Genomic DNA, 12,144 nt, shown 5'->3' on the forward strand with positions numbered 1-12,144 from the left:
CTCCTGAAGACCCTGGTCACATCCCGGAGGGCTGCCGGGGAAGACTGTTGCACTCCCACCATTGCTGTGCCTGATGGCAACACCCCCATTATGGTGAGCACTGATGAAGGGGGGGTAAGCTCCTTGCAAGACCCACTCTTCTTCATAAAGCTTTTCAGAAGTGACAGGGTAGAGCACAGAAATCTGTCACAAGAAGACTTTTTATAAATGTAATTCAAAGTTCCTGTAACCCAGAGCTCGTTACTATTTATCATTGCCACTCTTGAACTAAATGCCGTTTCACAATCCTGCATTAGTCATTACAAAGGGGGACAAAATTCAGCCGTTTCACTTAACTTTTGACCATTTTATACACAAACATGTTATTTACCAAATCAACATCTGTATTATCAGTTACTTTCACACTTAACATCAAGCTTCCAGAGATCACTACTTTCAGAAGGCTTTTTTAAAGAATTATTTTTTTTCTTTCTGAACCTAAGCATTTTACAACTGCTTTCAAGTTAGACATTTAAGTTGTTCGTCTCTGTGAACAATTTGCCTACTGCTCAGCTGTACAGTAACATTTTTTAAAAATAATTAGCCAAAACCATACCTTGTTGGCTTGGAACAGAATCACATTCCCCTGCAGTGCCTGTTCCCTGACAGATGTACTGCAATTGGACACAGAGGTACAGTATGCAGTCTTAACCTCTTACTATCTGTGGAAAATAATCTTCAATTATCTTTCCAAAGCAAACAGTTCTGTTTAGAGAAATTACTTATTTCTTCACCTTGAAGAGCTGGCATGCACCTTAAAAGTGTTACACCAATAAAGACACTTTTTCTTTAAAAATGCAATGAGAAATGTGTAGAACAAGCAATTATACACAGCAGCATTAAATGATGTCAGCAAACAAAACTGATGCAAAGACTTTGCATTTGGTAATTATTGTTGCTTTCTGTTAACAGTAGCTGCAACAGCTTCCATTTGCCACCCATTTTGTGACAATTTTCTTCAAAAGTCTCTTAGTTTACACAAGTAAGGTTTTAGCTACAGAATTTACAGTGACCTCCTCTTATATCTGATAATGGGGTTATTAGGGGTGTGTATCATGGTTGTATAATTTATAGTTGGAAAATAGTCATTGATGAGATCAAATTCATACAAACGAAGCAAAGTAGACCAAATAGTCTTAATCTGAACATAAGCAAAGTTTTCTCCAATGCAGCGATGACGGCCTAGGAGGAAAGCCATAAAAAGCAGTTTAGAATACATATTATCAAACCACTTTTGACAACAAGTTAACTTTGAAAGTTTTTTGCAGCCAGTAATTGCTTCTTTCTAAACAACAGGAGGCTCTGATGTTGCACACAAACCATTATGGAACTCTGATGCACCAAAGTCTTGTTTATAAAAACTGCCATTGCATAAAACAGATTGAGAGTCATTTGAATGAGATTGTGTTGTTCTGTGTTCACCACAAAGCATTAATTCACGTACTGCCGGAGAAGCATTTGCAACACAGAGAAAAGATGCTGACTTTAACCCTGCTGTGGTGACATTTGCAAACTGTTGGGCATGGAGTCACAACTGCCACATTTTTGCTGTGCCTAAAACTGACTTTGTATTACCAGGTTTTTACCTTGACTTGAAAAGACAAGTCAAATATCACACATGCTGACCTAATTTGTTCTGATTGCTACTTTGAGTGATATATACAGCTATTGCTCAATTTACTTCATTCTTTTAACAGCGCTTTCACATAAAGAAAATTTTCAGGTGGGAACAGAAAGGAAAAAAATAGATCCTTGGGCACTACAGTGTGGGGAGGTGCTGTACAAGATGACCAGTGTGAGCTACTTCAGTACTCAATCGCTCAGGAAAGTGCTGTGTTCTCTTACTCACCAGCGCCAAATGGAATATATGCAAATTTCTCTCCAGCTGCTGGGTTATCCTGGAGATACCGGTCAGGCTTGAACTCTAGAGCATCCTTCCAGGAGTCCCTGAGTCTGTGGTTAACAGTGGGAGAGACACAGACCTGATGGCCAGGGGGAATATTATATCCAGCGACAGTCTACAAGAGAAGAGACAAGACTCCACATGTGACAAAACTTCCCCATTTTTATTTTCAAAGTGTTACCTGAAGTGTTGTATCACGACGCTGGAATTTCCAGAGATTTTGCCTAAGCTCATTTACAATGAATGCAGCTTCATACTTCATTGTTTCACTTGTACAGGGCACAATGTGCAAGTAGTTGCAGGAACCTTTAACAAGGCTGGCACTTCTACAGAAGGGTTTTTTAAAAAAAAGTGTTACCTTAAATTTATTGAAAGCATTTGTTATGGGAGGAACAATTGTTTAAATAATTATTTTACTTTCTTATTTGTACAAACAGCAAGTTTAAGTACAAGCCACATTCTTCCAAGATAACTACTAAAAGTAGCTGGCAAACAAAAAGTATCTTTAAATGGTAGCACCAAACTAAGCTCCAGTGAGACTGATGGAAGAAAGGGTTAGTTCTGCTGAAGAAGACACGTGCACACGTGGCTGTTACCAGGTCCCCCCAAAGCCTTCCCTTCTCCAGGCTGAACAAACCCTGTTCCTTCAGCCTCACAGGACAAGTGCTGCCGTCCCCTGCCAGCTTGGTGGCCCTCTGCTTGCTTCACTTCATCAACATGTTGATTGCTGGGGGCCGGAGGGGTCGAAAACTGGATACAATTCCAGCGGAAGGTAACAACTACCAAGTTCAATGTATTAATTGCTTTCCTCAATCAACACCAGCTACACTCCCACTGATACAACCCAGGCAGACATCAGCTCCCCTCCCTGTCAGCAAACACTGCTCACTCATGTTTTCCATCTGCCACGTGGGACACCCCCCGCCGGGCCTTTTCCAGCCCCATTCTACTGAAGTGAAGTCAGCTCCAACGAGCATACTCACCTGGGGAGCTCTGGCCATTCTCATGATGGTCATTATAGGAGGTCTAAGCCTTAAAGTTTCTTTTAGACAGCGATCCAGCAAACTGAGATCCTTGAGCTGAATATAGAGAAAATGATGTATCAAAATAAAGTCAAGTTTATTCAACACAAACAAAGTGTTTTTTATACCACGTAAAACTAAATTTAAAAAAAAACAGAGTAAGCAGCTCATATTTACATGTACTTCATTAGCTATCCTGATGGGTTTTTTTCCCCAATTTGATTCGATTAAGAAGGAAAAGTCTCTGACCAGTGCAATCAAATAGGACTAGTTTCCTTCTAATTTGTCTCATGAGTGTTTTCTGACACCTAATTAAAGCACAGAGTCACACTGCATCCCTTTCCTCAGTGGAAATATGAAGCTCTTCCTCCTCTACAGAACTACTGTTTCTTAAATAAACATTGCAGGAACTGTAATTTCCTTAACACCAATTAAAAAAAAAAAAACAAGACAGTAACAAGCTGTGTATTTCTTTGGAGAGGAAGAGATAATATTGGCAAACAGTGTTATGACAGTGACAGCGACACACTGATTCTAACACAAAGCACATGACTGTATTTCACGTTTGTTTGTTGTTTTTCTTTCTAAAGAAGCATCGAGAAGTATAAAAATACCCAGCAGCAATACCGTAACATACAAACCTGCTCGTAAGTTAATGGTGGCAGGTCATCCCCACAAACTGCTTTTTGTTCTGTGTAGCACTGTTCCTGTATTGATTTGTCTCTGGCTATGAAGAAGCCAAGCCAGGCACTAGTGGTGGAGGATGTGTGCTGCCCCGCTAACAGCAAACCGATAAGCATTCCAGCAATTTCATCATCTGTCAGTGGACGGCCATCCCTAGGTTAAAGGGGGTTATGTTAGAACTTCATTTGATCAGTTTTCCAGTTACAGCAGCATTTACGATTTCTTCTAATGTATTTCTTTCTCCTCCTTCTATTTTGTTGCCTACCCTATATGGAGCAGCAAAAGCTCTAAGGGTAGGGAGAAGGGAGAACAGAGGGAGAGACGCATTCTGGGAGCCTTAAAGAAAATCATTACCGAACAGCAAAGAGAAAGGAAACAACCTCATGACCAGCGATGAAAATCACAGAAATCTGAACAGCCATTAACAAGTAAGGTTTTTAAGCTGTTTTTAAGACTACAGCTAGGACCAATTTCTGGTAACAAAAACAGTTCAGACCATGAGGGAATATTTCTTTTTTTTTTTTTTTTGGTAGACAGTTTTAACCGAATAGTTCAAAGCTAAGGTCTATAAATGATAAGTCTTCAAACCCTTGGCTTACTTGTACGAAGCATCAAGTAGAGTCTGGAGCATGTCATCCTCCTTTTCCTCAGACTTTCGACGTTTCTGGATAACCTTGTAGAAAATATTCTTTATTTCTTTGTGCGCTCGATCTCGACGTCTGCAATTAAAAACACTTCTATTATCAACTCTATACAATGCAACACAAAAAATGCTTAAGAGGATTTATTGGGACATCTAGAATAGCTTACGAACAAGAACGTGGGGAGGGGGATCCAAACAACAAAGACGTTTAGATAAGATGCTTAAGTTGCTTCATCTGTTATTTCTGGTACCTGAAGCTTGGCAGAGGCAGCCAACCTGGCAGAAGCCAGGCAGCGTGAGTAAAGCCCCCATCCAGATCCGCATACAGCTGAGCCACCTTCTCATTCAGCAAACTTCTTATTTCTTTCCCATGTAAGCAACGACTTGCTGTCAAGATGATAAGTTCGGAAAAGGCTTCAAACAGGTCTGAGGAAAGATTTGAAAAAATGTTACCGAAGATGCATTTCAGGCGAGATGTTATGCTCTACAGGTTTATTTTTATTTTACAGAAGAGAAAAATAAGTAACTGGACACAGATTTTAAGTGTTTTAGATTGTTTTACTCTGAGAACGGAGCATCTGATTTTAAATTTCTGTGTGTCTGTCAGGTCTGTCTTTAATCAACACTTTAATTGCTGATTTCAACAGCTTTTTTCTAAAGTATTTCTTTCTAGAAATTTTTCTAGGAGAGCTAGTAAACCTTCCAAAGTAAGCCATGCAGCACAAGCTCAATCCTTAACAAACATAAAGGAAGTCATATGAAAACTTAACCTTGAAATCCAAATGCATGAGAAACCAGTTTTAGTTTTGCTGCTCACCGATTTGTCTTTATATAATATTTATACTTTTAAGCATAAAACTCTGTATTATCACATTCTATATATAAATTATATACTTCCAAAATAAATTACAACCATATTATATTAAAATATACAAGTGTTATATAAATGTTACCAATTTAATTAAAATATATATGTTTAAATAAATAATATTTATGACACTGTTATGCCACTGGGGGCTTGCAGAGCAGGATCTTTTCCTAGGGACTAAGTGGTTACACTGGGCTGACTCAGATCGTGCGAAATGAGGATGGTTCAGCCAGGCAGCAGGTACACTCTCCATAAGCTGACTAAGCAAGCAAAAGTAAGATAATGCGCCACTCCTTTCAGTGATTTTCTGAGCAACTTTATTCTTCAATAGCCTTAAATTTGATTAAACAAAATCTGTATTTTGCACATTTCTTCCAATGTTCAGTACAGTTTTACCTATGTCATTTTTAATTTCTTTACTATTGCAGTAAATAATTTACAAAACCATACACTGCATTGGCCTTAATGCCTTCCCAGAAAACTGGTGGAAAAATGCATCTGATCTCACTTACTTTTTTCTCCACTCTCTCCCCATGCTTTGAAATACTCCTTTGTTTCTTCTTCGATCATAGATACATGCTGTTTAAATTGGGCAATATTTAGCCCAGTTTTGAGCATCTTCTTCTGTTCCAAAAATACCTAGAGGAACCAAGACAGAAAAAGTGGTCAGTACAAGGTTCATCATACTGATGTAATTAACAACTTATTATCATTTGTACTATAAGAACATACAGAATTAAAAAGAGATTGTGATTAGGACTGCAGTGTACAACAGACACTTAAATTTAAATAACAGGTACTATTCTAGTTTTCACCTTCTTTGTTTTTCAAGCAAAAGTTTAGCAACATCCAAGTAAAATACAGTTCTCTCTCTTGCAGTACCAGAACAAAAAATAAATCTGAGAATCTCTGTTAAACTTTATCCCTGAAGATACAAGAAACATTCAAGACTGAAATATGGAACACGCTTCAGATACATGACCATAAATGTAATCAAACCTGTCCTTGCAAAGTCTGGATTCAGTCTGTGTTCCTTGTGACGTGCCCTCCTTGCTTCCTCTCCCCAACAGCATCAATCTTCTCTCACGCAGTAATACCCTACCTCTGGTCCAGAGATACACCTTTTTTCAAAGGCCCTCTGACCTCACTGCCCAGGAAGTCAGACACAGAAGCAGGAAGCAAACTGCCTCCTAGAAAAACGGTGAGCTTCACGTCTTTCTCACCTCTTCCTCTTTTCCTTTGAACAGACTCAAAGCTAACAAACCTACTGGTAAAAAGCCCATTATTTGATGAGAACCGTTCAATGGATTGATAGGACATTGGCTCAGAAAAGTTATCTGATTAATTTTTAAGCCCTGATTACAAATGAGGGCATCTGAACTACAGATCTGCACTGCACCATGAGTAATATGCCAAAATCCATCTTCCCACCAAGGGCTCTGCATGTCCTATAAAGTTATTCACAAAACAAAAGGCATAAAAAGAAAGGTTACTTCCTAGAAACTGCTCAAAAGAGTGAATGCAGTGGGGACTCCTCCAGCCGTCTGTCAGAGGGTACACGTGCCAGAGAGCAGAGACAAGCACATTGTCCCTTACAACACACTAGCCAATCTCCATCTCCAGCCTGACAGAGACAGGGATGACACACAGGAGCAGACTCGTCCTCTGCCATTTCAGCATCTCTCAACACAAAACTATCAACAAAAGGCTCGAGGGGAGGAGACAGAGAGTGAATGTGACTTGATATATAGACTATGCATATTAACCAACAATTACCAGAATTACTTCCTTTTAAAGAGTAAGGGGTGGTGCTTCTACACGCATGACTGGAAGTCACTGAAGAGACAGAGACTTAGCAGCTTGAGCAGAGAGAAGGGGGCCTGAAAAGAAAGTTCTGAATGATCCATCAATGCTAGAACGCCAATGAAAGTTTGAATGTCTCTCTAACTGCCCTCCCAGCAGATGTCTGAAATGAAGTCGTGGTGGTAGCGCTATGCAAAAAACCAGCTCACTACTAGCAGAATGAATTCTGGCCACAACCCAACATGCTACCTCTCCAGCTTCGCATCGGAAAACACACAACTAGAAACAATCAGTGGATGTCAAGAGCAAAGTCCCGGCACCTCCCCAGCTGTGGAAAAAAGTAGCCTAGGCAATTTTCTTAGAAACCTGGATCTGCAAAGATAAAAAGGAAGAAGTCCTTTTAATATCAAAGGTATGAACTAAATAGACTTATCCACAGACACTCAAGACTGACCAACTGTCCTGGTTTCAGCTCGGACAGAGTTGAATTTTCTTTTCAGTAGCTGGTACAATGCTGTGTTTTGGATTTAGATTTTTAGCAACATTTCAGATGTTGCTAAGTAATGCTCATACTAAGTCAAGGACTTTTCAGTTTCTCAGGCCCTACCAGCAAGTGGGCTGGAGGGGCACAAGAAGGTGGGAGGGACCACAGCCAGGACAGTTGACACGAGCAATCCAAAGGGATATTCCATACCACAGAACATCACGCTAAGTATATATAAGCTGGGGAAGTTGGCCAGGACCTTGCGATTGTTGCTCGGGGACTGGCTGGGCATCGGCCAGCGGGTGATGAGCAACTGTATTGTGCAGCACTTGGGGGTTTTTTTCCCTTTTTGGATTTTATTCCTCTCTTGCTCTCTCCTCTTTTCCTTACAATTGTTTTTATTATTTTTCATTTTATTTCTATTGTTAAATTGTTCTTATCTCAACCCACAAGTTTTACCTTTTTCCCAGTTCTCCTCCCCAACCCACCAGGGAGGCGGTGAGTGAGAGAGCAGCTGTGTAGTGCTTAGTTGCCAGCTGACATTAAACCACAATACTGAGTAATACGGAAAGATTAATCTCTTGACTAAAGCAGAACTCAAACACACCCTAGGGGAAAAAACTCTAGAAAAAGACTCGTTTCAGATAAAAAGCAGTGGTGGATCAGTGAGGTAGGCCTTAATCATCCCTATATACCTGAAGAACATAATTGTAGGAAATGCCTGTTTCCGAGGAGCTTATAGAAAATTTTATGAAACTGCTGAAGGATGAGATTAGATCCCATCAAAGAACTAGCTCTTGAATCAAGACAGACCTTCAAATCCATCCATGAACTCTAGAGTGTGAAAGCAAAAGTCAGAACAGGTGTAATAAGTGGATGAACTGTCACAGAATTAAGGACAAACCAGCACTTTTTATTTTCAAGCAGACATCCCACGACAGTCGGAATCCAAAGAGCAAGCACAACACCGAGAAAAACTGGCTGACTTAGCAGTCGACATCTGATTCATAGACACTTTTCTGAAACTAGCATATACCAGAGAAGAACATGAAAGATGCACTGCAGAGAATCATGTACCCTCTACACTCAAGCAGCTCCAAAAGATCCACAACTCCATCCCTGACTTTTTGAGGAAGACCTCCAACGGTCAGAATTGGCAAAACAAGTCCATTAGAATGGCCCCACTTGTGGAAGAGGTCTCCTAGGACACAAGAAGCGATCTCCTACTTTTCATCCAGGCTGCGGTCCTGCTAGTTTCATTCACAAAGGGATGGGAGAGGCTACTCAAACCCATCAAGTGCAAAAAAAACCCAACAACCAAACAATCCTGCCCCCAAACTTTTGTGACACTGTCCACCCACCATTTAACATTTCCCGACAAAGCAGGCGACTAGTAAGTTCTCCTTATTTGCTAAATGGAAGTTGTGGGAAATCAGTTGTAAATGAGATTTCCAAAAGAATGGGGTAAGAACAAGATACATTCTTTGTGAATCCCTGCAAAATGCCAGTGTGGAGGAAAAGAGACTAGTGCCCCATAGGCACATAATTAAGAGGGCAACAATCACTGCAAGTATCTTCAGCAGGGGACAGCGAAGAGGCACACAAAGGAGGAAAAGTACTGATGGCTGTAGAAACTATTACCAGTTATATGATCGCATTTATACAAACAAAATGAAGCCAAAACCAAAAACCCCAAAATACGGTGTATCGCAGCGCTGTTTCTGCCACCAGATTACTCTGTTCTACAACAGGCTGCAAACGTCAACATACACTGAACACAGTCCCAGTGGAGCAAGGCCATCCACAGAAAAGTTGGCTTCTGCCGCTTAAGAGTCTGTCATGACAGCAACATGAACAAACAAGAAAGTAGCCAACACGTAGCTCAGAAACAATGCCACGCGACACAGCATTCCAGACCCAGGCAGACTGTATTCAGCGAACATATACAGACTGATTTCTGTTTGAGCAAGACAAACTTTGTGGTGCAAACTGTCAAATTAATACTCCCATATCTAGATTTGGCATGGCATAAATGAAAAATTATCACTCTTTAAAGCTCTCTCAGAAGGAAGACCTAAACTTGCTTGTAAGGGAAAAGTAAACTGTGGCCAGTGGTGCTGTAAGGGAAGGAAAAATGAAGAGACTCATTTATTGGTTTTTCTTCTATGTGGTGGGATTAGACGGTTTCAACAAGAAAAAATAGCATCCATACTGACAAAGGGCCATGTAGTAAATAAACCAACCTAAACACATTCAGTCTTGATTATTCAACCAGGACAATTTACCAACAATATGCCAGAACTGCATATGAACACACAACTCCATCATACAGAGCCAAGAGCTCAGGGCTGCCTACTCAGAATTTAAATTATGCGACTTTTCTACTCATACTTAAAATACATACCATATTAGGGACATCATAAGCAACTCCCTTGCCAAAAACCGGTGTGGTCAACCGAGAGTATACATCCTCTGCATTCAAATCTTCATTTTTACTATTGAAGAGTAGAGCAGCTGCATCACTACCCAGTAAGTATGTGAATGTCTTGCCAACCATTGTGAAACTGAAGACAGGTCCATACTAAGAGAGGAAAAAAGTGGCAACAATTTGTTTTAAATATGAACAACACAAATTATTAAATTCATTTCTCTATATATACAGGCTGCCAGAAATCACTTGCTCGCCTAGGAAGTATCTAGAGATTTAATCAGAATAGAAATATTTTAAGCCATACTTAAATTCTGTTCTCAATATATTTATTAGCGATATCTAACGTTATAATGAACACACATGATCTTGCACATTTTAAAACCATTTAGTTTTAAAAATGTAAATGAAAGACCAATTACACTACAAAAACTAGCAGGGTAATTAAAGCACATATAGCCTCCAGTAACCTACAAACACAGTCTCAAAAAATTCCGGATTTGGAGTTATGCATAAATAATTAAGAGCAACAAAAGATTTTGAAGTTTAAAGGTCACCTTCAGCAGACCTTCATGTACTAAATTTGCCTCTCTCTAAGCTAACCAAGCTAATATTGAAGCTTATGACTCTAGAAAGTTTTAGACATTGTGAAACAGATCAATAAATCTTCTTTTATTGGAATTAAGGCTGTACTGCCTTAGTTCATTTCTTTTGGGCTGTTACAGTATAAAACCTACTAAGGTTTTATACACCAGCCCTTGTAACATTGGCGAGGGACTTAGAATTCATCAAATTGCCTGCAGAGGTGATCAGCTACATTCCAGCCTGGTCACAGATTAATAGAGTGAGATTAAAAGTTCCCAATTTAGGCATGAAATAACATCATGAAAATGGCTTTTTAATTAAGTTGTGATTTGGCTATGAACATTACCCAAATACACAAACATATTTTTAAACCTGAATCATAAGAGATACCTCAAAAAACATTATTTCTCCAACAACAATGTACATAAAAAGATCTGAAGAAACAAGAGTCTACCCTGCACACTCCATTTCCACATTCGAGGCGGTAAATGAGAATTAATTGATTTTACACAGACTCCAGACAGAGATTGTCATAAATACACAGAAATATTTTAGCATATGCTCAGCCAGTCACGTGGGAAACACACCTACCTTGTCATAAGCATTTTCCAAAAATTCAATGGGACTTTTTCCAAATGCAATTGCATGTCCAAGGAAAGGGATGCTTGATGAAATGTAAGGTGGGTGTTTCTGAGGGAAAAAAAAAAAAAGAGAAAAATAATTACTGAAATTTGTGCAGAAAGTAGTAAGATTATGTCCATTTACATAAAAACTAGACAGAGGAGACGCCAGACATGTTCTGTTTAAACTCTTTTGTGAAAAAGCCAACCGTGGAAAAGTGATTTTCTTTTCTTTTTTAAATAGAGTAAGAGCAAGCCGCATTTAAAACCAGCAGAGGTTAAAAGAAAATAAATACAACTAAAGATGCTTGCTAAGGGGCGTCTGAAAGCCAAGCACGAGGGTACTGCAGCTGGGACGGCGGCGCTCAGCAGCAGCGTTACCGGCCCGGCCGGGAGCCGCACGCCCGCGGGGCGCCACCTTCAGCCGCTCCCGCCCAGCACCTCCGCCTCGTGTGACACCGCCGGCCGGGCGCAGCCGGGCGCAGGCACAACCCGGCACAGGGCTCCGGTCACACACCGCCCCCGCGGCTGCGGGCGCCCCCCGGCCCGAGCCGGCTCCCGCACGCCCGGCTGCGCCCCCCCGTGCCCCGCGCCCCCGGGGCGGCTACACAGGGGAGCGCCCCGCGGCCCCCCCGGCCCTCCCTCCGCTCCCCGCCCGGCTCGCCCGGGCCGCTCCCGGGCCCCGCGGTGGCCGCCCCGGCCCCCCGCCTGCCCCCGGCCCCCCGCGCCTACCCCCTGGCCGGAGCCGGCGTGGCGCCGGTAACCCCAGCTGCAGCAGGTAGCCCAGGCTCAGCGCGAAGGCGGAGGCGGCCAGCACCAGGGACAGGGGGTTGCCGACGGCCACCCGCTCCAGGAGGGACCCGCCGACCTCCGCCAGGCTCAGCATCGCCCCGGCCTCCGCCGCCGGCCGCTGCGCCGTGCCCCGCCGAGCACCCGCCGCCGGGCCCGGCAGCCGCCCCGCCCCCCGCGCTGGGCTGATCTCTGCCCATGTGACGATTCCCGGCGCCGGAGCCAACCGGCGGCCGCGCTCCGCGGGGTGACGGCGTGTGCCGGGCCGCGGCGGAA

The 12,144-nt window shown here is 42.0% G+C and overlaps 1 protein-coding gene across 1 annotated transcript; it reads right to left on the reverse strand.

Annotated features, from left to right (window-relative positions):
• Window positions 1-182: 182 nt before the first annotated feature.
• Window positions 183-11,989, reverse strand: LOC119147448 (lanosterol 14-alpha demethylase). Its single transcript, XM_037386446.1, has 10 exons — window positions 11,812-11,989; window positions 11,051-11,149; window positions 9,851-10,027; window positions 5,672-5,798; window positions 4,543-4,717; window positions 4,248-4,367; window positions 3,606-3,801; window positions 2,926-3,021; window positions 1,889-2,057; window positions 183-1,221 (listed from the first exon to the last, which is right to left on the reverse strand). The coding sequence occupies exons 3-10, from the start codon at window positions 10,001-10,003 to the stop codon at window positions 1,043-1,045; spliced, it is 1,215 nt and encodes a 404-aa protein (XP_037242343.1). The 5' UTR covers window positions 10,004-10,027; window positions 11,051-11,149; window positions 11,812-11,989; the 3' UTR covers window positions 183-1,042.
• Between the last annotated feature and the right edge of the window lie 155 nt (window positions 11,990-12,144).

Source organism: Falco rusticolus, chromosome 4 (genome assembly GCF_015220075.1).
Source record: "Falco rusticolus isolate bFalRus1 chromosome 4, bFalRus1.pri, whole genome shotgun sequence".
In the NCBI taxonomy this organism is placed as follows: domain Eukaryota; kingdom Metazoa; phylum Chordata; class Aves; order Falconiformes; family Falconidae; genus Falco; species Falco rusticolus.